At 39.5% G+C, this 25961-nt stretch overlaps 3 protein-coding genes across 5 annotated transcripts in view; 2 read left to right on the forward strand and 1 right to left on the reverse strand.

The window, feature by feature from the left end:
- Nucleotides 1–278: 278 nt before the first annotated feature.
- Nucleotides 279–2938, forward strand: TMCO2 (transmembrane and coiled-coil domains 2). Its single transcript, XM_049875531.1, has 2 exons — nucleotides 279–638; nucleotides 2621–2938. The coding sequence occupies exons 1-2, from the start codon at nucleotides 396–398 to the stop codon at nucleotides 2936–2938; spliced, it is 561 nt and encodes a 186-aa protein (XP_049731488.1). The 5' UTR covers nucleotides 279–395.
- A 3428-nt stretch (nucleotides 2939–6366) lies between these two features.
- LOC126071305 (uncharacterized) lies at nucleotides 6367–10832 on the reverse strand. Its single transcript, XM_049875532.1, has 3 exons — nucleotides 10682–10832; nucleotides 10181–10581; nucleotides 6367–7827 (listed from the first exon to the last, which is right to left on the reverse strand). Exons 1-3 carry the CDS (start codon nucleotides 10830–10832, stop codon nucleotides 7741–7743), a joined length of 639 nt encoding a protein of 212 aa, XP_049731489.1. The 3' UTR covers nucleotides 6367–7740.
- Nucleotides 10672–25961, forward strand: part of ZMPSTE24 (zinc metallopeptidase STE24) — a 35647-nt gene continuing 20357 nt past the window's right edge. The window contains exons 1-5 of one of the 3 annotated variants that reach the window (XM_049878910.1): nucleotides 10673–10953; nucleotides 12916–13062; nucleotides 17136–17222; nucleotides 24354–24470; nucleotides 24880–25032. In XM_049878910.1, coding sequence (XP_049734867.1) covers nucleotides 10831–10953; nucleotides 12916–13062; nucleotides 17136–17222; nucleotides 24354–24470; nucleotides 24880–25032 — 627 coding nt within the window. In that variant the 5' untranslated portion in view covers nucleotides 10673–10830. Of the gene's footprint in view, nucleotides 10954–12915; nucleotides 13063–17135; nucleotides 17223–24353; nucleotides 24471–24879; nucleotides 25033–25961 lie in introns of all 3 variants that reach the window. The other 2 variants (XM_049878908.1, XM_049878909.1) reach the window with 2 other exon arrangements.

The following is a 25961-nucleotide window of genomic DNA, read 5'->3' on the forward strand; positions in this document are numbered from 1 at the left end:
CATGTGACTATTTAAATATTAAATTTAAAATTCAGTCCCTCAGTAACACTATCCATATTTTAAGTGGCTAGTGGCTACCATACTGGAGAGGAGATACAGAACATTTCCATCATTGCAGAAAGTTCTGTTGGACAGTGCTGTGCTAGAGCTAGGACTTGCCAAAGATAAGAGAAAGCGACATGACTGGAAAACCCAGGCCAGTGCCTGTTGGTTTTGAGTGAGAAAGGTCACTGGGTGAGTGGGGAGCAAGCTGACCTTTGAAACAGTGATATCACAAAGCACAGCTCACAATGGCTACAGAACACCTGGGATTCCAGGCTGCTCTCCCTAACTCATATCTAGGTTTCTGAAGCTTCTGCACATGTAGTTCCTGGAGCCACTGCTGTCTTATTAAAATGTCAACATTTCTACCTGTAACTCCTTCCTGGGACGACGTTGCAGATTCACTCTCTCTGAGCACACTATGGAATTGGCTACAAGCAACTTTTCTGGGAGAGTCTAGTGAGCCCCAGCAAACAAATTTGGGGATACTACATAATATTGCTCCAGTTGTGCAAGTTATCCTGAAGATTTGCTTTTTGATTTTGTTGACAGTAGGATTATATGCGTTATCGAAAAGAAGTATTCAGTCAATTCAGGTTATACTCTTTTGTTACAGAGAAATTTAAATAGTTATAAATTGAAATTTGATTAGTTCTTTTCCATATACCTGACACCTAGTTTCAAGACCATGCAGGTGAGCAAGGGTGAGCCCTTGTCTCTGAAGTTGGTTGAAACTAGGTTGTCCTTGAAATCTTCCACCAATTAAGTTTTGAGTGTGAAAGTGCTGTTTCTCACAATGGTCTTTGGCTTGTATGGTATAATAAACAAGTTTATAAGCTGGGAAGACAGCCTTAGTTCTAAATTTATTTGATCACTTATTCCTTAGAATGCCTACTATGTGCCAGACACTAGGTAGGGTACCTTTAACACAAAAGGCACTGCAAGTATAACTGGAATCTTGGGTCTGGCCTTTCTGTCCTTACTGTGATCTGTAACTGATGTGGTGGAGGCATGTGGAATCATTAAGTCATCACAGTGTTTTCATTACTTCCGTGTGTTAAAGACAAAAGATAAGGCTTCATAAATATAAAAAAAAAAAAAAATTTTTTTTTTTTTTTTATACAGGGGCTCTTTTTGGGAAAATGCTATAACTGGTGGGGACTGTGAGAAACATTTAGGATTTTACAAACTTCTGTTTAATCGCCAGTAATGATAGCGATATAGTCAAAGTGCTTTGAGAATTCCAACAATTCCATGAAATAGAGGTTATTTTCACATGGCAAATTTGAAGTTCAGTGAGAATTTAAGGAGGCAGGATTTAAAGAAGGCTTGGTAAATGCAGAGAGAGGTTATCGTTATCATTTGTAGGTGAGGGTACTTGGTTATCACCTGCCCAAGTTCCTCACAGTTTGTAAGAGCTAGCAAAGCTGGAATTTGAATCCAATTTTGAGGATTCCAAATTCAGCACTTCTCCAAAATCTCATTTGACTGGAATCACAGTGAACTAAAAGGAGTGCTTGGTTGCTAACTGCAAGTTGGGCAAACCTACCAGCTGCTCTTGGGAGAAAGATGTGGCAGCCTGCTTCTGTAAAGATTACAGCCTAGAAAACCCTATGGGGAAGTTCTACTCTCTTATAGGGTTATTATGAGTCAATTGACTTGATGGCAATAGCTTTTGTTTGTTTGGAACTGACTAAATCCTCAATAGGGATGTGTGTGTGCGTTGTGTGACAAAACAAACTTTTATCTGTGATTGTGGGTTATGCTGTAGTCTGTAAATGTTTAGCTCAGTCAGAAAGATGAACTTCAGCCCTCCAGAGTGCTCAGCCATGAAAAAGAGGTAGTATAAAGGAATACTTAATAGCGTGGGCTCTGGAGTCTGACCTAAAAGTAATCACCTAACCTCTCAGCCCCAGTTTCTTCATCTGTAGGATGGGCTTGTTAACAGTACCTCCCTCATACGGTTGTTGTGAAGATTAAAGGAGACAGTGTATGTATAGTGCTTAGGACATAACAGGCACTCTATAAATGGTGCTAGAAATTATGATAAGGAAAAAGATAAGGTTTTAGACTCATCCTGGCAGGAATCTGTCCTAAAACATTAAAAAAAATAAGAACTTTTTTTTTTCATGACCAGATAATTCAGTTTCTCAAACTATTGTGTCCTGAGAACATACTTAGAAGTCTAAATTCCTGGATTCCAATTCTGGCCCTACCACTTCCAAATATATGACCTTGGATAATGACAGGGTCTGAAGTGCAAGGTGTCTAAATGGTTATCCAGTTCTGTTTTTCGGTATAAAAAAGTTCTGCACAGAACCCAGCACATAGCAAATTTTCAGCAAATGGTATCTATTATTATAATCTTTATTAATTACATGCAAATAATAATCCCTGACCTGCCTACTGCTCCAGTTTGTGGTGAAGATGAAACGAGGAAACGTGTGAAAATGTTTTGTTAAATGGAAGGCTTGACATAGGAGTGAGGGATTACTGGTTGTTTTGTTTTGCATCTATGGTAAACTGGTATTTCACGTGAATAAACAAATAACACTCAGCTTCTGTTGTTTCATTTTAGAGAACAGTGTTGTTTATAATCACGCTCTACAAACTTTACAAGAAGGGCTCAGATTTTTTTCAGGCTTTGATGGCCAACTCAGAAGTGAATGTTTTCCCAGCTCAAGACAGTAAAAATCTCTTCCTGTCCTTGGGTCTGCAAGAGAAAATTTTGAAAAAACTCCAGACAGTGGAAAACAAAGTGAAGGACCTGGAGGGGATGATCATTTCTCAAAAATCTGTTATGAAGAGAGATTGCTCCTCTGAGCCCTACTGCAGCTGTTCCGACTGCCAGAGCCCCTTGGCCACATCAGGGTTTACTTCCACATCTGAAATGTGATGGACTCCACTCTTTTCCAGAAAAGCACTACTTCCCTCCTGTGTGCGTTGATGTATCAATAAAGACAGAGAAATATATTGAAATTACCCAACAAGGGCTGGCTTTCTGTTCAGTGGGGCCCAGCTTCTACCTGTGTGTGGGGGGTACACCCATTGCCGTTGAGTCTAGCAGTGGTCAAAAATGTCTCCGGGCTTGTGGTCCCCAGGTGGCAGGCCAGAGACCAGACAGCCATGTAGGAAAGGATAGCCGAACTGGAATTCAAGTGTGGGAAAGGAAGGAAACGTGGTCAGGGATATGGCTTTGAGGTCCATGCTGAAGAGTCTGGATTGAACATAATAAAAACAGCAGGAAAGCGCTGTTTGAGGAAGATGCTGTGCACTGCCCGGTGTAGGCAGGCTGTTACCTGTGCTGACCCTTGGCCTACAAGTAAAGATGTGGTTCAGGAGTCTTCTGCATGAATTGCTCAGAGGTGGGTAAACGTGGGGGTGGGCATAAAGAAGGGTGTTTAATTTTATCTTTTACTGACATCTACTCTGAGCTAAGCATTGTGATAATCCCTGGGAATCTCTGCCCTTCAAAAGCACTCAGCACTCGGCAGTTCAGAAATTCTCAGGTAGTTTCAGAACAGGGAGTTGCAATACAGTGGATTTGCATCATCTTGAACATAGGACAATTCTACTTATGTGGATTCCAGCTTGGCAGGTAGGAAGAAAGGAGGGAGCGATGCCATTCTATTCAATGATTGTGTACCCTGATGAGAAAGATGAGCTACTGGGAGATGGCAGTAGGTGGCTCCCTCAGTAGGTCTCAGTTTCCATAAGCCTTACAGTGTAAGCACTTTTGCCACAATAAGTGTGATTATAGTAATTGAAACACTTTGTAACTATCTGGAATCTAAATGAAATATTTGGTGTGCAAATAAATAGTGACCTGTTGCCATGCTGGTGAAAAACTGGCTATGGGGGCCATCAAGAGACAATACAGCAGTCTCCAAAATGGCCCCTTCCTAAGGGATTTCCAATGGTGATTTTGATTATTCTTAATTTTGCCCAGTGCACTAATGTCAAAATGTAACTCCTGTGTTGATGAGACTTCACTGTACAGTGTACTACTATGTGCAAAAACAGGTGGGCAAATTCAGGGTAGGATCAGGAAAAGACTTTGCAGATAAAGTGACATTAAGTTGGCCCAGGAAGGATTATAAACAGTGAAATGAAAGGCATTCATGCTGGTGGAATCATCATGGAGGTATACAGGAAAAAGGATGCCTTGCCTGGGACAGTTTCAAGGTACCTGAAGCACCAGGCATATCCAAAGCTATAATTAAGCATTTTGGCTTCAGGGCAAGACACACTAACCTCATCCTTAAGTCAACTTTAATTCATCATGTGATGACCAGAACAGATGGAAGTTACTAACAATGTGCACTATCTGACAGTTTAGGTGAGAAGTTTGTTACTGCACTTCTGAAGGAGTGCCAGGCAATCTTTTAAAATCAAAGTCTCCATTTTTTGTGCCACATAAGTTTGAGTGGCAGGAGCTTCTGTGAGGCTTTGGACTAACCAGAGCAGGTTGAGTGGACCCAGAAAAGTGAAGAAGAGTTAAGAGGCCATAGCATTAATGGCCCAAGGAAAAGACAAATTTGAAAAACTATGTATCCCTTCATATTTCTAAGTTAATATCTAGAGATTTGCATCAAATTTAAATAGTTGCAAAGGATGTAAATTCTGGCAAATTGTAAATACTGAGATTTTAGAAGAAAGGGTTGAATCACTTTCTACATTGTATCCAACAAAATCTACATATTATAACAAGTGAATAACTACCATCATTCATTTAAAAAACACATGAATGAAAAATTGGAACCCTCATTCATTGCTGGTGGGAATGCAAAACGATAGAGCTGTAGTGGAAAACAGTATGGTGGTTTCTCAAAAAAAGAATGCACACCTATGTTCCTTGCAGCACTATTTACAATAGCAAAAAGATGGAAACAACCTAAGTGCCCATCGATGGATGAAAGGATAAACAAAATGTGGTACATGCATACAGTGGAATACTACTCAGCCTTAAAGAATGATGAGTCCTCCAAACAATGTGGATAAATCTGGAGGACATTATGTGAGTTAAATCAGTCAATCACAAAAGGACAAATATTGTATGGTCTCATTTTTATAAAATGACAAGAATAGGTATATATACATATCTATAGAGAGAGAGAGAGAGACCAATGTTCCTTGGTAGTTACCAGGAAGGGGGCGAGAGGGGAATCACTCTCTAGATAGTAGACACTTATTATTTTTGGTGTTGGGGAACGTAACACAAATGTGAATGAAGTATGCACAGCCTGACCAAGGTAAAAAACGTCACTAAGATGTACACAGGAAAAAACGATCTTTTTGGTAATTGCTATGGCATATATAATTTTGCAACAACAACCAAAAAAATATGTGCAGGTATATATGTATATATAAGCATATATGTATATAAGTATGTATATGTGTGTATATATAGATGTATGCATATGTATATGCATATATATTCATATATATAATAAAGCACATAGTGGGCACTGTCAATCCTTGCAGGATTGGTTTTCTGGGTTTGAAGGCTTAGGACCATAGTCTCGTAGGACAACTCGGTCAGCTGGCATAACAGGTCATAAAGTTTATGTTCTACATCCTAGTTTGATGAGTAATGCCTGGAGTCTAAAAAGCTTGCAAGTGGTCCTTTAAGATACAACTATTGGTCTCTACTTGTCCAGAACAAAAGAGAAAGAAGGAAACCAAAGGCTCAGAGAAGAAACTAGTCTACAACACTAACAGTCTATTTGAACCACAGCCTCATCTACCCTGAATCCAGAAGAACAAGATGGTGCCCAGCTACCACCACTGACTGTTCTGATTAGGGCCACAATGGATGGATCCTGATAGCAGGAAAGAAAAGTGTGGAACAGAAGTGTGTATTCTTTAAAGATGCACACTTTTTGGACTGGTTGAGACTAGAGGATTCCCTGAGACTACTGCCCTGAGATACTCTTTAAACCTTGAACTGAAACTATCTTGAGATCACTTTTTACCTAAATAACAGATTGGCTTACAAAATAAAGAGTAACACCCATGAGTACTGTGCTCCTTTAAAAAATCATCTATATGAGGCCAAATGGTCAGCAATTACTTTAAGAACAAAGATGAGAAGATAAGGGGACAGGGAAACTAGATTACTGGAGACAGAACAACCAGAACAGAAATAATGAGAATGTTCGTGCATTACGAAGAAACGTAACCAATGTCACTGAACGATTTGTGTAGACATTGTGGAATGGGAACCTAATCTGCTGTGTCAATGTTCACTGAAAACAATAACATATATATTTTTTAATGTTTTTTTTTAATAATTTTTGTTGAGCTTTAAGTGAACGTTTACAAATCAAGTCAGTCTGTCACATATAAGCTTATATACACCTTACTTCATACTCCCACTTACTCTCCCCCTAATGAGTCAGCCCTTCCAGTCTCTCCTTTCGTGACAATTTTGCCAGCTTCTAACCCTCTCCACCCTCCCATCTCCCCTCCAGACAGGAGATGCCAACACAGTCTCAAGTGTCCACCTGATACAAGTAGCTCACTCTTCATCAGCTTCTCTCTCCTACCCATTGTCCAGTCCCTTCCATGTCTGATGAGTTGTCTTCGGGAATGGTTCCTGTCCTGGGCCAACAGGTTTGGGGATCATGACCGCCGGGATTCCTCTAGTCTCAGTCAGACCATTAAGTCTGGTCTTTTTATGAGAATTTGGGGTCTGCATCCCACTGATCTCCTGCTCCCTCAGGGGTTCTCTGTTGTGCTCCCTGTCAGGGCAGTCTTCGGTTGTGGCCGGGCACCATCTAGTTCTTCTGGTCTCAGGATGATGTAAGTCTCTGGTTCATGTGGCCCTTTCTGTCTCTTGGGCTCATAGTCGAAAACACAATATTTAAAAAAAATTAAAAATAGAACTACCACATGACCCAGCAGTTCCACTTCCAGGTACATGCCCAAGGAACTTAAGAGCAGTGACACGAACAGACATATGTACACCAATGTTCATTGCAGACCTATTCACAATACCCAAAAAGTGGAAACAACCTAAATGTCCATCAACGGATGAATGTATAAACAAAATATGGTACATACATATAATGGAATACTACTCAGCCATAAAGAGAAATGAAGTCCTGATACATGCTATGACATGGATGAACCTTGAAAACATTATGCTGAGTGAAATAAGTCAATAATGAATGGACAAATATTATATGATCTCACTTACATGAAATGACAAGAATAGGCAAATGTATAGAGACCAAAGTTTATTAGGGGAGAGTGGGAGCCATTGTTTGGGAAGCAGTGAGTTTGTTTATGGTGATGGGAAATCTGGCATTGATTAAGGGTAATGGTTGTACAACATGTAGTCATCCCTTGGTATCCAAGGGGGATTTGTTCCAGTACCCCTGTGGATACCAAAATCCACAGATGCTAGAGTCCCTTATATAAAATGGCGTAGTGTTTGCATTTAACCTACGCACATCCTCCCATATACTTTAAATCATCTCTAGATTCCTTATAATACCTAATACAATGTAAATGCTCTGTAAATAGTTGTTATACTGTACTGTTTAGAGAATAACGACAAGAAAAAAAAGTCTGTACGTGTTCAACGAGTGCTGGAGACTGAGGCTCTGTGAAATGGCAGGAAGTTACAGCAGGGTATGCCTACAAGTCATTTCGTTCATGTGGATTCAGTGTAGTGCTCGGCATGAAGCAAATTCAAGTTTTGCTTTGGGGAACTTTCTTTGTTTGTTTTTTCCTTGAGTATTTTTGATCCATGGTTGGTTGAATCCACAGATGTGGAACCTGCAGATATGGAGGGCTGACTGTAATTGATATCACTAAGCTGTGCACGAGAAAAAGGCTTAATTAGCAAATGTCGTGTTATATATATTTCTATAAAAAAGAAAAAAAGCAGCTGTTGATACTGTGTACACTTAATGGGATTTATTTTCTTATTTTAGAGGTTTAGGGTCATGGTTTCATGGGTCATTCCAGTTACCTGGCCTAATATTAATTTTAGTGCTTCTGTTTTACCTCCTAGAATGTTGTGTAGTGCCTGGGGTCTTAAAAGCTTGTGAGCAGTCATCCAAGGTACAAAAATTGGTCTCTACCCACCTGGAGCAGCAGAGGGAGAAAGAGGGTCAGGATCAGAGGAGGAACTGGAATATGTGTCTGATTGCCTCCGTGAACAACTGCTTCCTTTGCCATGAGACAGAAGAATTGGATGGTGCCTGGCTACCATCACTGAATGTTTTGATCAAAGATTCTATAGAAAGAATCCTGATCAAAAGGGGAAAAATGTGGAACAGAATTTCAAATTCTCATGGAATCCAGATTTTCTAAAGCCACTGAGGCTGAATGACCTCCCAAAACTGTGGCCCTGAGGAAATCTTTAAACCCTAAATCAAAACTACCCCCTGAAGTCATCTTTAAAAAAAACAGTAGTTTAGCTTAATTAGGAAAAAAGTCTGCCTTGAGCAATGTGCTCTTTTAAAGAATTATCTTTATGTGAACATACTGACAACAGCAATTCAAAAGGTTATATGAGAAGCTTAGAGAGCAGTGAGTTAGTGTTAATGATGGTGAAATAATTTAGAAAAGGATATAGCGAAAGGCGGCACATGTGAGGAATGTAGCCAATGTCTCTGAGCTGTAGAGGTAAAAACTGTTGAGCTGTTCAGAGACGTGTTGGTGTACATACATGAACGAGCTCCTTAATCTGAAATTTCACTTGTTCTTTTATCATCTCTAACTTATATTTACATTTTACTCACCTACAAAATGTTATCCAAATAAAATACTTTCATGTTTGCAAAACGTTTTTTGATCCCTTCTTTGCAATAAAAATACGTATGCATTGAAGTAAAAAATTTTTTTTAATTTCCTGTAACTGTAAGGCTCTTTGTAATAGAATTTTTCTGAATTGAGTAATCATAATTATCCTTAATATACAGATGATCAAAATTACACAACTACAAATTTTGATAAACATAAAAAGTAATACTTGATTGGAAATGCATCTCTTACACAGATGGGGCTTTACCCCCAGTAATTCATGTATCTGGATATTTCTCACTGCTAAGCTAACAGGGCTTAGTTTCAATTCTATTTCTGTTTTCATAGCTATAAGTGCTAAAAGTTTATTCATATAAATAGATATGAATGCTAGTAATTTTGTTATAGCCAAAAAAAAAAAAAAAACCAAAACCAAACCCGTTGCCGTCGAGTCAAGTCTGACTCATAGGGACCCTATAGGACGGGGCAGAACTGCCCCATAGTTTCCGAAACTGCCGACCTTCTGGTTAGCAGCTGTAGCTCTTAACCACTACACCGCGGAGGTTTTCTTTGTCATAACAGAATCAATTATTTGATTTCCTTCTGAGTTATAGACTGATCAAACAGCGTTCACTGAAATTTATTTCTAATGATTTATCAATTGAAAATTCAATTAGGTCCACCCCTGATTTTGTTTAAACAACTGGAATTCAGATTTACAAAAGAATTTATTCTCCTGTCATTAGTCATTCACTTTCTTAAGTGACTTTTAATCATACTGATTACTCTCACTTACAGGCATTTAGGAAGGGCTGGGAAATCCGAAATACTGTTAATTTCAACACATCTTTAGTATTACAATATCACTAATTTTAAGATATTTTAGTTACAACCCTGCAGCTGCAGATTTAGCTCAATTTACTGAAAATGGTAATTACGTAAATTAGCAACACCAGCCTCTTTGTCAAACCAATTAATCATCAGTCTTAACTTTGGTCTGAAAAATTCTGACTTCGCTTTTCAAGTCAAATAAATGTTAACGGGCATCCCTCTGACTACATTTCACTTCTGAATCACAACAAAGACATGGCATTGAGCCTCGCTATGAGTTAGTCTCCTAGATGAAGGTCCCTTCGTTTCAGGTATTTCTAACCACGCTCTCCTTGCTCTGTTCCGGGGGACTCTCCCTTAAGCAAAATGCAGCCTCTGACTACACTTAGGGTGGATGAGATATTTAAATGAAAATTGTCATCACTACCGCCCACTCTAATATTCTTGAATTCAGAACATCCAGATACAGGCCAAAAAACTCCACTTACAATGCGTTTTTTACTCTTAACTACCCTTTTAGTCTTCGATTATCCCGGTAACGAGCACGCACCAGTTTGAAGAGCACTGGCTTAGAGGAATCACTTTGAGAGTCTGGGGAAAATGGCTCCTGTCCCCCATCCTTCCCAGCTACCTCAGGACGAGTGGAGGCGCACTCAGTCTCAGCTCCCACATATCTCCAATTAGCAGTCGGATTGCCGGAGCGGGGGAGGCATGGCAGAAACCCCAGCCCACGCAGGACGAGCCCCCAACCGAAAAGATGCTCCAGAGCCCAGACAGCAGAGAGCTCTGCAGCCCCGCGGGGCCCAGGAGGGAAGCCGGGACTTTCCGCTTCCCTTTCCCCAGCGTAACGGGGAAGGGGCGGAAGGTTGGCGTTACACTGGTCAGCATAACCAAAGAGCGTGGGACTCGGGGACTGCAGGGGGTAACACTTGGCGAGAAGCTTCCCGCTCTCTTTGGGCCGGAAGTGAGGAAGGCGGGGCTGGCCTTTTCCGGGAGGATTCAGGAAGCCCTAGAGGAAGCCTTACGGGGAATAGTGTTTGTGTGACACCACCGGTTGCGCGGAGGGTTGGGATGGGGGCGGGTGCCGTGTAGGGGCGCTCGGAAGGGACGGATATCGCTGTGACACTGCGGGGACGCTTTGAGGGGACGTGTTGGTGTGTCACCGGTGCACGCTGAAGGAGCTGGAGGAACAGGGTGGCCATGAGGATGTGGGAGTCGCTAGATGAAGTGTGGGCGATGCCGGCCGAGAAGCGTATTTTCGGGGTCGTGTTGCTCTTCTCCTGGACAGTGTATCTCTGGGAGACCTTCCTAGCACAGCGGCAGGTGAGCGTAGACAGGCCCCACCTGACCTCGATACCTGGCCAGACTCGGCCTCGACTCCAGGGTGCTGGATAATTGTTCCGGCCTCAGCACAAGCCTGGGCCCCGCAGTCCCTAATAAGCCTCCTACCTTGGCCCAGAGGCGGGCTGTGCCATGAGGGGATCTTGGTGCCTCGGGGACGTTCTCCTCAAAGGTATCTTGGGACCCAAGCTCGTTAAGGCCTGGGGAAGGGGAGGGAAGGGCTGCCGCTTGGCAGGCTTGAACTCTTGTCCCTGTCGCAGCTCCCCTAGGATTCTCGCGCCCAGTCTTAGCCTCCTTTATGTTTGGCAGCGGCCCACAAGACTTCAAAAAGAAGATGCTAGATTTTTAGAACCACAACTTCACCATGCAATTTGTAAAATCATGCTGAACCACAGAATTAGGAAACTATTTTCTGAAAATAAGGATTTTGCAGTTCTTCAAAGGACCTGAATTCATTTATCTTTAAAAAAAAAAAAGTGTATGTATTGTTTTTGCCCAAAGAACAATATTTTCTTCTTTTTCTTTAAAGTGTCTTTATTATTTTTGTTTAAAATTTTAAAACCTAAAATAGAAAATTGCTTGATAACAACTCCCTGGAAACAGCCATAATTAACAGCTTGATGGATTAGGGTTCTGAACTTCTTAAATGAGATGAATTTTAAGTTTAATTGACCTTTTTACTTGCAATCGCTCACTGCTGATTTGTTTTACCAACACTCTTCTAAGCTGCCACTGAATTATGTCTAACACATGATGGTTATGGGAACCCTTTGTTTTTAAATACTGGGAACCCTTTTTTTGGCCATTAATGCCTTTTTTTCTCCGTAAATTTCTCTGTTTATATGTTACATGAATCTTCTAGCTGAACATTTTTTATTTTTCTATATGTGTTGATGTCTAAGGAGCCGTGGTGGCTCAGTGCTTAAGAGCTCAGCTGCTAACCTAAAGGTCAGCAGTTTGAATCCACCAGACGCTCCTTGGATACCCTATGGGGCAGTTCTACTCTGTACTGTAGGGTCGTTATGAATGGGAAACAACTCGATAGTAAAGGGTTGATGTCTTGATCTCTTCCTTAGCCCAGCGTATTCAAAGCTGTATGTCTTTCTTTCGCAAAGCTCTTTGGATAGGTTCATTAGAACAGAATTTTGTAGACTTAGAGAAGACCCATTGCATAAAATGTCTAAATTAAACGGTAGCGTATTGAACATCTGTCTGTCTTGCTTTAATAAGGCTAGTTATAGTAAATACTTTTCAGTAGTGCCTCCTTTACTGAGTTATTCTTTCATATTATGGTAAGAAGCACAATGTGTACATGTATATATATATGTATATATATAAAGAGCATTTGTTGTAAAACCATTGAAGAAGATGCTGCCATTATATTGTTTGATATCTGTTCCCTGCATTATGTCGCATGGACTGAAATTACCTTTTAGAATTTGGTATCACGAAAAAGCTTGTCTTTCTTGAAGACCTGGTGTATTTCTGTCACTCCTCAAATTTCCCTTAATTTGGCCTCTAGAAACCTCAGGACCAAATTTAATGACCACCCACAATATCTGGTAATACTTATATTTAACATATTTGTTTCCTTCTCCTTTCATGAATTTGTTTTCTATTTTATAGGGTTTATATAATACCTGGAATGAACGGTACCTTTTGTGGTGTTATGATTTTGTTTTACATATGCAGAGTGGTGTGATGACAACCCTGATTTTAATTTTACCTAGTCAGTTCTCATTCTCTTATTTAGCTTTCATTGTTCTGTATCAGTTGTTTCAGTGGTCAGTGTATTTGATCAAATATAGTATTCGTATAAGTATAAAACAAATTCAACAGGCTTAAATGACAAGTTAATGCTATAAACCAATGTTTGATCATAAGTGATTATTGTAATAAACAATGAGTTCATTTGACAAAGTGTTTTCTTCAAAAATATTTCAGAGAAGGATATATAAAACAACAACTCATGTACCGCTGGAGTTAGGACAGATCATGGATTCAGAAACATTTGAGAAATCTCGACTGTATCAGCTGGATAAAAGTACTTTCAGCTTTTGGTCAGGACTCTACTCAGAGATTGAAGGCACTGTGAGTAATTTACTTCTTGGAGAGACAATCTATGAGTTGTTGAATACCTTGTAATGTTTGTTTTCCTGTTTTTGTGACACAAAGGAGGGTACCACACCTGCAGATCCCAGAATGCTTTTTAAACTTTTGTTATTGATAAGGATAGGTCTGGATTAAACAACGTAGAAACATGACTGTTTAGTCAGTTGAAAATTCTGTAATATGGTAACCATCACCCTGAGGCCTGGGGTGAAAAAGAAACTTGCATGTTATTCTTGTAGCCTCTAACCCATCCTCCACATTGCAGCCAGAGGAGTCTTTCAGAAACACAGTTTTGATCATATTATTCTCCTACATAAAATCTTTCAATGGCTTCCTGTTTCCCTCAGGGAAAAGCCCAGGCTTTTTGGCATGGCTTTACGAGGTTCTTCAGGAACTAATAACTGTTTACTTGTGCCTCATCTTTTTATTCCTTCCTCCCTCTGTTGGCCATCCCCTGTGGAGGTTGGTTTCTTTTGACTTTGAGTCTTTGCACAGGACGTTCTTCCCCTCCTTCTTCATCTCCACTCTCTGACTGGAGCCTGGTTAACTGCAGTGGTTAAAGCAATCGACTGCCGGTCAACTGCTAATCAAAAGGTTGGCGGTGCTGAACCACCAGCAGCTCCGCGGGAGAAAGATGTGGTAGTCTGCCCCCGCAGATATTTACAGCCTTGGAAACCCTATGGGGTCACTGTGAGTCGGAATCGACCTGACAGCAGTGGGTTTGGTTTTTTTTTGTTTTCACGCATTAGGATGCAGCTAAGAGATCATCTCTTCTGGGAGATCTTTTGAAACTCCTCCTCCCCCTAAAGTTTGGTGTCGGTAGCATCCTATCATTATTCCTATCACTTATCATATTGAACTTCCCTGTTGGCTGCCAGACTGGTAGTTCCTTAAGGAAAGGGTATTTTAAGGTCTTGTTCATCATTTTATACCTAGTGCCTGACCTAAAATAAGCCCATAATATGTATTCAATGAAACAATGAATGACAGGCCATTTTTACTTAGCAAAACCAGACGGTCAGCCCTACCCCTGTTCTAGAAGAAGAGAAGCCATATACTGTAGAGCAGTGTTTCTCAACTTTTTTATCATTATCTTTCTCCCTCAAGATTCTTGTTGGACATGTTTTCCTAATCGCTCCCTCCATGAAATCTTAACCCCACATACATGCTGTATATCTGTGTACTGTATATCTGTGCTTTATACAGAAAAAGAGTAAAATTTTTTCACTCTGAAGAACCGATTCTCACCTTCTTGGGTGCGCTACTTCCCCCATTGAAAGTGAATGGCATAGAGGTTAACAGCAGACTCAACTCAGGAGGCTTGAATTTGAATCTCAGCTTCACCACACTATCTGTGTGACCTCAAGCAAGTCTCTCAACATTGCTGTGTCTCAGCTTTCTGATCCTTAAAAATAGTACAGTAATAAGAGTTATTCATAATGTTGAGAGGATTAAATGAGTTAATATACCTAAAATGCTTAGACAGCGCCTGACCCACTGTAAGTGTTCCTTAAGTATTGGATATTATTATGTTTACCATCATGACTATGATGATCATTATTGCTCCAGAACTCTTTCAGATTCCTCAGTAGGAAATAACTGAGATCAACTATCGTAATTGTTTCATGAGTTAAAGAGAAGAAACTGGCTGTATGTAGCTTTGTTAAATGTGACAACATTGTCTCGCTGTTTACAGAGTTTTTCTTGACAACTGTGGAATAAAATTGCATCGACATAGCTATTGCTGGTTATTCATCTTTTCTGTATTGACTTTTTGATTGTATTTTTACTAACCCAAGGCTAGTTTAGTTTCTGTAATGTTGAAGTTTAGTATTAAAACTTGTTGCTTTCCAACCAAGGCAGGAAAGGTAGCATTACTGTGAATTATGTTCAACTTTAGTTAATTTCTCTGAAGCATTTCTTCTGTTGGGGGCAAGACTCGGGTAGGAAATCAGTCTTTGAGACTGATGAGAGTTGGAGAGAGATGAGGGTAGAGGTAGGGAATTTAGACACTATTTTCTTTGATGTTTGTCTCTTTGAAGTTCTTTGTCTTACCTCCAAGGGGCCATGATAAAATGATTGGAAAAATATTTTCAGTCTCTTTGGTTGTCACTAGTAAATATTCCAGGAGAGATGGGCAATAGCGTGGTCATTATGGTTGGTCACTGTGGGAATGAGGACATTTGTTCTTGGAGATAATAGAGGTAGGGGGAATACATACAGAAAAGGAGAACTTAGTAATTTGTTGTGGCTCAACTAGAAGCAGTACTGATGGGCTAAAGTTAGGAACTGTTATAGTCATCGTTGTCATAATAGTTTTTATTTTTTTCTTTGATGTTTGTAGCAACCCTCTGAGGTAGAAAGGACAGGCATTATTACTCCTTTTTATGGATGAGGAAGCAAAGGCTCAGAGAAGATAAATGGCATGCAGGTTTAATGACCAAATGAGACTCTAATAAATCAGAGAGCTGAAGCTCAAACTCTAGTTTTCCGAGTCTTTAAAATTACATTGAGAAAAAAAAAATTACGTTGAAGAAACCATCCCAGAAACTCTTAAGGACAGGAGCGTGTATGTGCCAAATTTATCCTTGGGAATTTAGTGGCTAAATACACCACTTGATAAGAACAAATTTTGTTATTAAACTTTGAGACTCTATTCTCTTTTAAAGCAATGCCATTAGTTCCTATTTTATGTTGATTACAATTAATAGGTTTATATATTTTGGTCACAAAGAACAAGTGGGAAGATTAATAGAGCTTTTTTTTTTTTTGCCTCCATACTTTCTACCTAAGGGAACCGTGAGCAAAGGCCTTGTGTGACCAATGACACAGGCACCACCATTCATGCAAATGTGACAGAGCACCCAGAGAGAAAATATCCAGCCTCTAAGACAGAGTTTCCCTGATACCGCATAGATGTCTGTAAAGAGCCCACTAAAGAAATGGAAGTAAAAGAGTGAACTAGATCGATTTTTATCACCATAGCCGAATCTTCAGAATGTAGGGTATAAAAAGCAAGTTGTAGAATAATAAATGCAATATGATGTCATTTATATACATTCCTAAAAAGCGTACATAAATCACTATATTATTTATAGATATATAAGTAAAAATGGAGAGTAGATTGGAAGGGTACCCATGAAATATTTGATAGTGTCAAAGCGCCTCACAACCACAAGGGGCCACATCTGTACCAATGGAAATACCGTGCTTCTGGAGTGTGATTGGTCATTGTACTCCTGAGATCCCACAGAAAGGCTAAATTGATTCCTCTTGACAAAATGAGTTCCACAAACTTAGTATTTGTTGTGGGAAGTAGTGTTTATTAAGCATTTTTTTTTTTTCTTTTTTCCAAATTTTAAGAGCTGCCCCATGTTCTAATGCTCTGGTACTCTGGTGAATGTTTGTGTTCACTTTATCTACCCAGGCAAAGAGTGGTGCTGGGAGATGGGGCCTAGTCCTTAAAACCCTGACTCCTACCTCAGGAATCACCTTTTCCTGACCCTGAGAAGGCACAGAGCCCCGTTCCATTCCTCAGTTTGGCAAGTGGACATGGCTTTCTGGATCTGTACAGACACTTATACTTTGTCCTGACTGAGGAGGGCTATTTCCTTTCAAGGAAAAGACAGTTCCAGAGCCGGATAGCCCAGTTCAGTCCCATTTCTGTCACTCATTAGCTGTGGGATTTTGGGCAGGTTGCTTAAGCTTTCTAAGTAAGCTCAGTTCCCTGATTCAAAAAGCTTTTATTGTGATCTTTTGGCAAAAGGATTTTTTAAAATAGTTTTATTGAGATGTAATTCATATACCATCCAGATCACCCATATAAAGTGTACGACGGCACAGGGTAGGTTTAGGCAAAAACTTCTTAAAAATCTAAACTTAGTATCTCAATTGATTTGTATTCATTCATCTAAATTCATACTTTATCTAAAATGCGATAGTTCTCATTTTTCTTCAGAGATAATTATTTTGTCCTTTTTTCTTTATGACATGCTCTTATATGATAGTTTCCTGAACTATTGAATGTGACCAAAGTATGCTTGGTTTTATAGCTTATTCTTCTTTTTGGTGGAATCCCTTATCTCTGGAGACTTTCTGGACGGTTCTGTGGATATGCTGGCTTTGGACCAGAGTATGAGGTATGTGGTTCATTAGCATGTACTTGTCAGGGTCTTTCTTTTTGCTTGTCAAGCTTTATGCTAAGGTCAATAGACATACTTCTCTGTACTGTCCTTGTCCCCATATAGTATTAGTTAGGAAAATTCTAGTTACTGTAACAAACCCCAGTATTTCAATAGCTTATCATAACAGTTTATTTCTCAACTACAGTGTGAATATATTTGGTCAGCAGGCAGCTATCCTCCATGTGGTAAGTCAGGGACACAGACAGTTTTTATCTTATGATTCTGCCACCCTCTAAGCACTCCAGGGTTCTCTGCATTCAACAAGCAGATGGAATGAAAGAGCTTCTTAACTTTCATGACTCCAAGTGATACCTGTTCTTTGAACTCAAATTTTGTTGGTAAACAGTCATTTGGTCTCACCCAGCTGCAAGGGAGCTGGGAATTGTAGTCCCTGGCCAGACAGCTGCTTCTCAGGGATAACTCTGTAGCGAAAGGGGAAGTATGAATTTTGTTGGATCCACACTAAGCAGGTATTTCTGTGCTACACACACTTAGAAGGTACTTCAAACAAAGACAAATTATGTCAGAGTGTATCTCCTAGGATCTCCACTGGGCTGCTTGAGTTGACTATCCACTCTTGCTGGAACTCTAGTTGCCGGGCAAAGCCTTAAATGTGAGACTCCCACCTATAATTGATGCTGGGACACTGCTTCCTGACTTTTACCTTGGAAACTGTCAAGCCTGTTCCCTCCTTGCTGCTTGTTTATTTGACATGATGGATCTCTTCAAAGTGAGTAATTGCATGAAGTACAAACTTGGCTGCTAGTTCTTCAATCTACAGATGACTGTAAATATCAGTGCATATCATAATCAGCAGCCAGCCATGTCACTTCTTTCAGAGTCTGCGATTTATCACTACACTTGTTACTCAGTTCATGCATAGACAATAAAGTGTTTAGTTGTGTGGCCTCCTTGACTGCTACATAATGTTTTACAAAATTAGATAATCAAAAGAGAGAATTGGCCAACAAAGGTGAAGGTGCAGGAGTCCCTAGGTGGTGCAAATGGTTAATGAGTTCAGCCAACCATGAAAAGTTGGAGGTTCAAGTACACTCAGAGGTACCTCAGAAGAAAGACCTGGCAATCTACTTAAAAAAAAAAAGCCATGGGGTGAGGGGAGGGAGATGAAAGTAAAATAAAGAAACAAAAAAGGATAACACCGGAAGTGAAATTCCAATCTAATGTAAATGGAGTTATAGAAGAAATTGCTGACCGTGGGGGTGTTGATGCTGTCATTAGAGGTACTACAGATATGCAATCAAAGGAGCTTTAGTGAAGGTGAACTTACCCATATAATGAAGGAAGTGTTTGTGAAGAAAAGGATGAAAATGTCCTAGAGGAAGTGATACTGGCTAACAAACCTCACATTAAAGGATTTGTCAAAGATATTTCATGATGTTAAAAGCTCAAAGGATAAAATGTTGGAAGCTGATCTAACTTTAGAAAGAAAAAAACAATTCAACAAGGCAAAGAAAAGAACCTTCACTTCATATTGTAAGTTATATGATGAGAAGGCAAGCATTATTCAAACTGCCCTTGATGCGTTTTTTACAAAGAAATAAAACACTAATTATTAATGTTTCTGAAGTTTTAAAATAACCATATACTAAATAAATATTGGTTTTACTTTTTTTTTTTTTCATTTCCCTGTATGTTTAGACCTATAATTCATACTGAAGGCTGTTGTGTTTGATCTGCATCAGTAAGTGCTTCAAGTCTTCCACTTTCCGCAAGCAAGGTTGTGTCATCTGCATAACACAGGTTGTTAATGAGCCTTCCTTCAATCCTGATGCCCCGTTCTTCTTCATATAGTCCAGCTTCTCGGATTATTTGCTCAGCAAAGACTTTGAATAGGTATGGTGAAGGGATGCAACCCTGATGCGCACTTTTCCTGATTTTAAACCACACAGTATCCCCTCGTTCTGTTTGAACGACTGCTTCTTGGTCTGTATACAGGTTCCGTGGGAGCACAATAAGTGTTCTGGAATTCAAATTTTTTGCAGTGTCATCCTTCATTCGTCGTTATCCACACAGTTGAATGCCTTTGCATAGTCAGTAAAACACAGGTAAACATCTTTCTGGTATTCTCTGCTTTCAGCCAAGATCAGTCTGACGTCAGCAATAATATCCCTCATGCCATGTCCTCTTCTGAATCCGGCTTGAGTTTCTGGCAGTTCCTTGTCAATGTATCGCTGCAACCATTTTTAAATTATCTTCAGCAAAATTTTACTTGCATGTAACATGATGATATTGTTTGATAATTTCCACATTATCTTGGATCACCTTTCTTTGGAATGGGCACAAATATGGATCTCTTCCAGTTGGTTGGCCAGGTAGCTGTTTTCCAAATTTATTGACATAGATGAGTGATTTCTTCTAGTGTTCCATCCGTTTGTTGAAACATCTCAATTGGTATTCCATGAGTTCCTGAAGCCTTGTTTTTCACCAGTGCCTTCAGTGCAGCTTGGACTTCTTCTTTTGGTACTGATGAAGATTAAAGACTACATCCTTCAGGATGGATTACACCTCCAAAACAACAAAAATTCTCACAACTGGACCAATAAGCAACATCATGATAAACAGAGAAAATATTGAAGTTGTCAAGGACCTCATTTTACTTGGACCCACAGTCAAGAAATCCCATGGAAGCAGCAGTCAAGAAATCAAATGACAAATTGTATTAGGCAAATCTGCTGCAAAAGACCTCTTTCAAGTGTTAAAAAGCAAAGATGTCATTTTGAGGATTAAGGTGCACCTGACCCAAGCCATGGTATTTTCATTCACCTCATAAACATGCGAAAGCTGAACTATAAATAAGGAAGACCAAAGAAGAATTGATGCCTTTGAATTATGCATAGGCAAAGGATATTGAATATACCATGGACTGCCAGAAGAATGAACAAATCTGTCTTGGAAGAAGTACAGTCAGAATACTTCTTGGAAATGAGGATGGCAAGACATCGTCCCATGTGCTTTGGACATGTTACCAGGAGGACCCAATCCCTGGAGAAGGACATCATGCTTGATAAAGTAGAGGGTCAGCAAAAAAGAGGAAAACCCTCAACGAGATAGATTGACACAGTCGCTGCAACAATGGGCCCAAACATAGCAATGATTGTGAGGATGGTACAGGACCAGGCAGTGTTCAGTTCTGTTGTACACAGAGTTGGTATGAGTCAGAACCAACTCAACAGCACCTAACATCAACAACAACATATATTTAGAACTGACAGTAAGAGAGTTTTTAATACTTTAACAAACATTTTTAAAGGTCACAGAACAATCACGTTTTCCATTGATTATTAAGATTGCACTGCATGGTTTGAGCTTACATGGTCATTTTTATGGATGTGCACTACAGTGTAAAGCAAAGACTGCCTGTATTCCTTGTATGCATGTATCACTTATTTAATTACTCTTCTGTTGATAGGTTGGTCCCAAGTTTTCCTGTTTACAAATAATGCCATAGCACACATCTTTTACCTAAATTTTCATTCAACATATATTTATGTAATTTAAAATTTCGATAGATGCTGCCAAATTCCTTTCTAAAACAGCTTGTTTGGTGTTGTATTCTCTCGTAGCGTATGCTGTTGCTGTGTGGTGTGCCACTGAGTCTATTCCAACTCATAATGACCCGATAGGACATAGTAGAACTGCTGAATAGGGTTTTCTTGGCTGTAATTTTTACAGGAGGAGATTGCCAGGTCTTTTTCTCCCATGCAGCTACTGGTGGGTTTGAACCACTAACCTTTGGGTTAGCAGCCAAATGCTTAATCATTGTACCACCAGGTCTCCTCTCGTAGTATATGAAGTATCAAAATACCCTTTCCCTGAATCCTCACTAATACTTATTATACATGTGATCTTTTTATTTGTGTCACTCTAACAGGGAAAAAATGTTATTGTGCTCTTATTTCATACAACACATTTTTTAATGAAAAAAGATTCCAAGCAACACAAGTAAATAAAAGTGTATGAATATCTAGATAGATTTTTTGTGTAACTAGTCTTCTAGTGGAAACCCTGGTGGCGTAGTGGTTAAGTGCTACGGCTGCTAAGCAAGAGGTCAGCAGTTCGAATCCGACAGGGGCTCCTTGGAAACTCTATCGGGCAGTTCTACTCTGTCCAATAGGGTCACTATGAGTCGGAATTGACTCGACGGCAGTGGGTTTGGTTTTTTTTTTGGTGTGTCTTCTAGTAATGAACCTGTTCAGGCTGGTTTATTTTTTCTTCATTACATATGGTGGTACCCATCTTTGCACATGTATTTTTGTGCACATATTCCACATATATAAAAGTCTGAAATGATATATACCAAATTGCCAACAGTGGTTTTCTCTGGGGACGGTTTTGGAAATTTTTATTTCCTTATATGTCTTTATGTCTTAAGAAAAATCAGCAATGAGCATGTATTTCTTGTATAATTAAAACCATTTGCTACATTAAAAACAGAAGAAAAGCAAGTAGGCCTCAGCTTATTCTAGGCATAGGCAGAGCTTCCTGTTTTTCCAAACTACCAACTGGGGGTCCAGATAATCAGTGTCTCTATTTTTGAAGAATGGGGGATGGTACTGCCCTTCTCAACAAGTAACGTACTTAACGACTCAGAATTCTTCAGAGTTCTGTTACCACAGCGTGAATCATGATTCAAGATGTGTTGGCCTGAATCACTCTATCCTAATGTCACAGGACTTTAAAATATTCTGTATCCTGAGACTTCCTAGAGCCTTGAGGTGTTCACTGATAGGGCTAGAGCCCAGATCCTGTTTCTATTGAAACAATGGGTTAACACCTCTTCTCACTGCCCAGCAGTCCTCATTCCTAAGATGTTTTCTCCCCTCTGGGTTGGAATTAGAGAGAAAGCTCCAGGAGGTTGTATACGCTGCATTTCTCCAGCTGGACTTTCCTGTTACAGTTCCTTTTTTCAGCAGGGATATTTTTCTTAACCTCAATCACCGTTCTAAGCTTTTAGTTCACAGTTGTCTGTCAGGAGTGGCGGGGTCTTACAAAGGAGCAGTGGAAAGTAGCATTTTAGGGTCAGATTATGAAAATCTTTAAAAGTGTAACGCATTTGAAGTTAGCCATTAAAAGTTTTTTTTAAGTAGAGAAGTGGGGTTTCAGATTAATGTGGTTCGTATCTAGGATGGAGTGGACTGGGCGTGACTGACAGTAGGCAGAGAGACAACAAACTATACACCAGGTGTGGGAGTCGGCAGGTGGTGGTGGGGAGGTGACACATATTACTGGTTAAGAATTGATATATTTCATATAGATAGAAGTCTTTTTTGAAAGAACACTTTAGAAAAAGTTCAGTACCTCAGTAGAAAAATGGGCAAAGGCAGAAATTTAAATGGTCATTAAATACATGAAAAATATAAGTTCATATTGATAATCAAAGAAATGTACTTTAAAACAACAGTGAGGTATCTTTTTTTTTTTTTTTTCCTATCAGATTGGGGAAAAAAAGTAAAAGAATAAAAGAACAGAATTGGTGCAGGATAGGGGGATAGTCTCATGCTGCTGGTAGATTGCAAATTGGTTCAGTTTTTCTGGAAGACAACTCAAAAGTCCTTAAAAAGTTTGTACTCTGACACCAGATATGTCACTTGTATGAATTGGTAGGGAATGAATGCCAGGGGTATACGTATAAAGAGAGTCACTATAGCATTGGAATGAATGCTACAGTGGGAGTGCTGAGTATCCACTAATACTCTAGAAGCGTTAAAAATGATGATGTGGCTCTGTATTTATTGGTGTGGAAGGATGTTCGTGAGAAGTTAAGTGACAAAAGCAGGTATTCACACAATCTGTACAATATGATTGTGTTTTTGAAAGATGGGATTCTCATTCATTAGTTTTGAGGAAGATACTGGATGGAATCTCTTGTTGAATTTTTTTCCCATTTCTGGTTTGAAAACAAGTTCTGGAATAAACCATCATGCGTGTTACAGCCAGACAAATCTTCCTTCCTCTTCCTACCTTTCTTTCTCGTATGTTTAGAAACTTACCTCGGCTACATCTTTGCAACCAAATCAAATATACTTTGGTAGTGTGTGGTACAGTTACATTTAACTTAAAAGAATTCAGTTATACACTGAGGGATGAGAGGTAGGGCGAGGGGAGAGAAAAGATGCTATTTGCCTCATTGCCCTTTCCCCCTTCCCCACCTCTTTATACTAGTTAGATCTTACCCTCCACTATCCCCGGAAAAAGTTTGCAGAGAAACAAGACAATTACTGGCTTTTGATCGTCTAAGGGCTCATTTAAAAGTAATTAGTATAATTCTTGAGGGTGATTTTCTCTATTGGATTTTGGCTTTTTGTGAAAATTTTAGAATACCCCCACCTTCCCTGGCCCAGCTTTTTTGAGGCTCCATTATAAGTTGCTTTGCCTGGTCCCAACCGGGCCTGTCATCTTGTCATAGTCCTCTCATAGGGTCCTCTTTCTCTCTCCATGCTTTCATAAATTGTGGGGAATTCCTCCTCTTTCCACTTCAATCTTGTCCCACCAATTTCATCTTTCTTCAAAGTAGTATCCCAGGTCTCACCTGCTTTGTAAGCCTTCCTTGAGTTCACCAGCATATGTTGCTGTCTCTCTCTTCGGAATTGCTTTAACCGTTTTTGTCTATACAGCTTAAGGTTAACTTTATATAAGGAGCCCTTGTGGCACAGTGGTTAAGAGCTCAGCTGCTAACCAGAAGGTTGGCAGTTCGAACCCACCAGCCACTCCAAGGGAAAAAGATGTGGGAGTCTGCTTCTGTGAAGATGATAGCCTTGGCAACCCTGGGCAGTTCTAGCCTGTCGTATAGTCACTGTGTCAGAACTGACTCCACAGCAGCTGGGAGCTCTTACGTCCCTGTGTAACAAAGGAAGAGTTGTTGTGTTGCCTCCTCCTCTCATAAGGAAACATTTTTCAAGGGCAGAGATGATGTTTCAGACCTTGTATTACCCCATAAAATTAAGCACATTACTTGAGAGGTAGTAGGTGCTCAGCTAATACACGTCAGATTATCTCCTCATAATTCATTTGAGGAATTAATTATATTATACCATAAAAACTGCCTTTTTTTCTTCTTGTGTTTAGATCATCCAGTCCTTGGTGTTTTTGCTGTTGGCTACACTTTTCAGTGCATTGACTGGTTTGCCATGGAGTCTTTATAATACTTTTGTGATAGAAGAAAAACATGGTTTCAATCAACAGGTAAAATAGAGAATGCAGATGTTCTCTTTTTATATGTGAAGACCTTTTATGCTTTTGTCTTCTGCTGGTAATAATTTAAATGTTACTTGCTGTTTTTAGAGCATAAATTAATTGAGAAAAAGGGAACTGCAGATATGGTAAAGATTATGGTTTACGCTCTTGGTGTAAAGATTCTTCTAACAGTAATGTCTCATATTTTTTCAGCTAATAACGTTTAAGTGAGTTTATCTTAAACTGTAAAGTGCAAGAAAATTGCTTGTTTTCAGCTACCTAGTGTCATACAATAAAGGCTCACTGTGTGTTAATTTTAAAAGTTATTTTAATTATGTATTCTTTGTATGCAATTATTAGTTATTTAAAAAACAAAACAAGTTCCTGGGTTTCTTGTGATGATGTTTTCTTTTTTTAGACCTTGGGGTTCTTCATGAAAGATGCGATCAAGAAATTTATTGTGACTCAGTGTATTTTATTGCCTGTGTCTTCGCTTTTACTTTACATTATTAAAATTGGGGGTGACTATTTTTTTATTTATGCCTGGCTGTTCACATTAGTTGTTTCTCTGGTGAGTGAAATCTTTATCTTATTTTCTTTTACAAAAGTTCCTTGGTGAGATAACTGTGATTTAATCTTCACTAGCATGCTAACTGTTCTTAAGAAATATAAATAGGAGCTTATATAAATGCCTGTCTTGGTTTCTACTTTTGGGTGTAGGAAGAGGAGGGTTGACTCTGACCAAAGAATTTCTTCTCTTTATGCCGCCTCAAAGCTAGCTGTTAGTTGCTTTTAAGATCCAGTTGTCAGGCAGTTCGTTGTATTTTGTCTTTGGTCAGGCAATTTTAAGTTGTGCGTTTATGAGTTGCAACCAGAATGGATGACTAAGTTTGATAATTTAATGACTCTTGACTGACCTCAAGTGCCTAAAAATCATGAATGTTTTCAAGAGGAGGATAGATTCAAGAGGGACAAGAGAAAGAAAGCATAAATTTATCCAGTTTTCTTCTGCCCTCCTCTCTCCACCTCTCCCCCTTTCTTTTTTCCCTTTTGTTATCTCTTCTTTTCTGTTTCCCATCCCTTTTTTCCCCTCCTCCTTCCTTTTTTCTTCCTTTTCTCTTCCACTGCCACCTCTTCCGACTCTTTCTTCTTCGTCTTCGGCCTTCCTCTCTTTTTTTCTCTCTCTCAATTTTTTCTCTCCTTTGCAACTTCTTTTCCTTTTCTATTTCCCATGTTCTAAACTGCTTCCCTACACAAACACTACAACACAATCAAAATGGTCTGTTCACAGCCCCCAGAAAATACCATCTGTCAGCTGGTGAGCTGCGTCTGTGCCACTGATGACGAGGTTTGGTTTAACTACCATGCTTCTCACTGCTCCACTTTTCATTGGTGGGATCAATATCAGAAAGTGAGCGCTAATTAGATTTACAGGTGTCTGTTGTAAGGCAAATTGAAGTGAGAGGAAAAAGAGCAGCGGGAGTGCTCCAAAAATAGTTA

Source organism: Elephas maximus, chromosome 3 (assembly GCF_024166365.1).
Source record: "Elephas maximus indicus isolate mEleMax1 chromosome 3, mEleMax1 primary haplotype, whole genome shotgun sequence".
Classification (NCBI taxonomy): Eukaryota; Metazoa; Chordata; class Mammalia; order Proboscidea; family Elephantidae; genus Elephas; species Elephas maximus.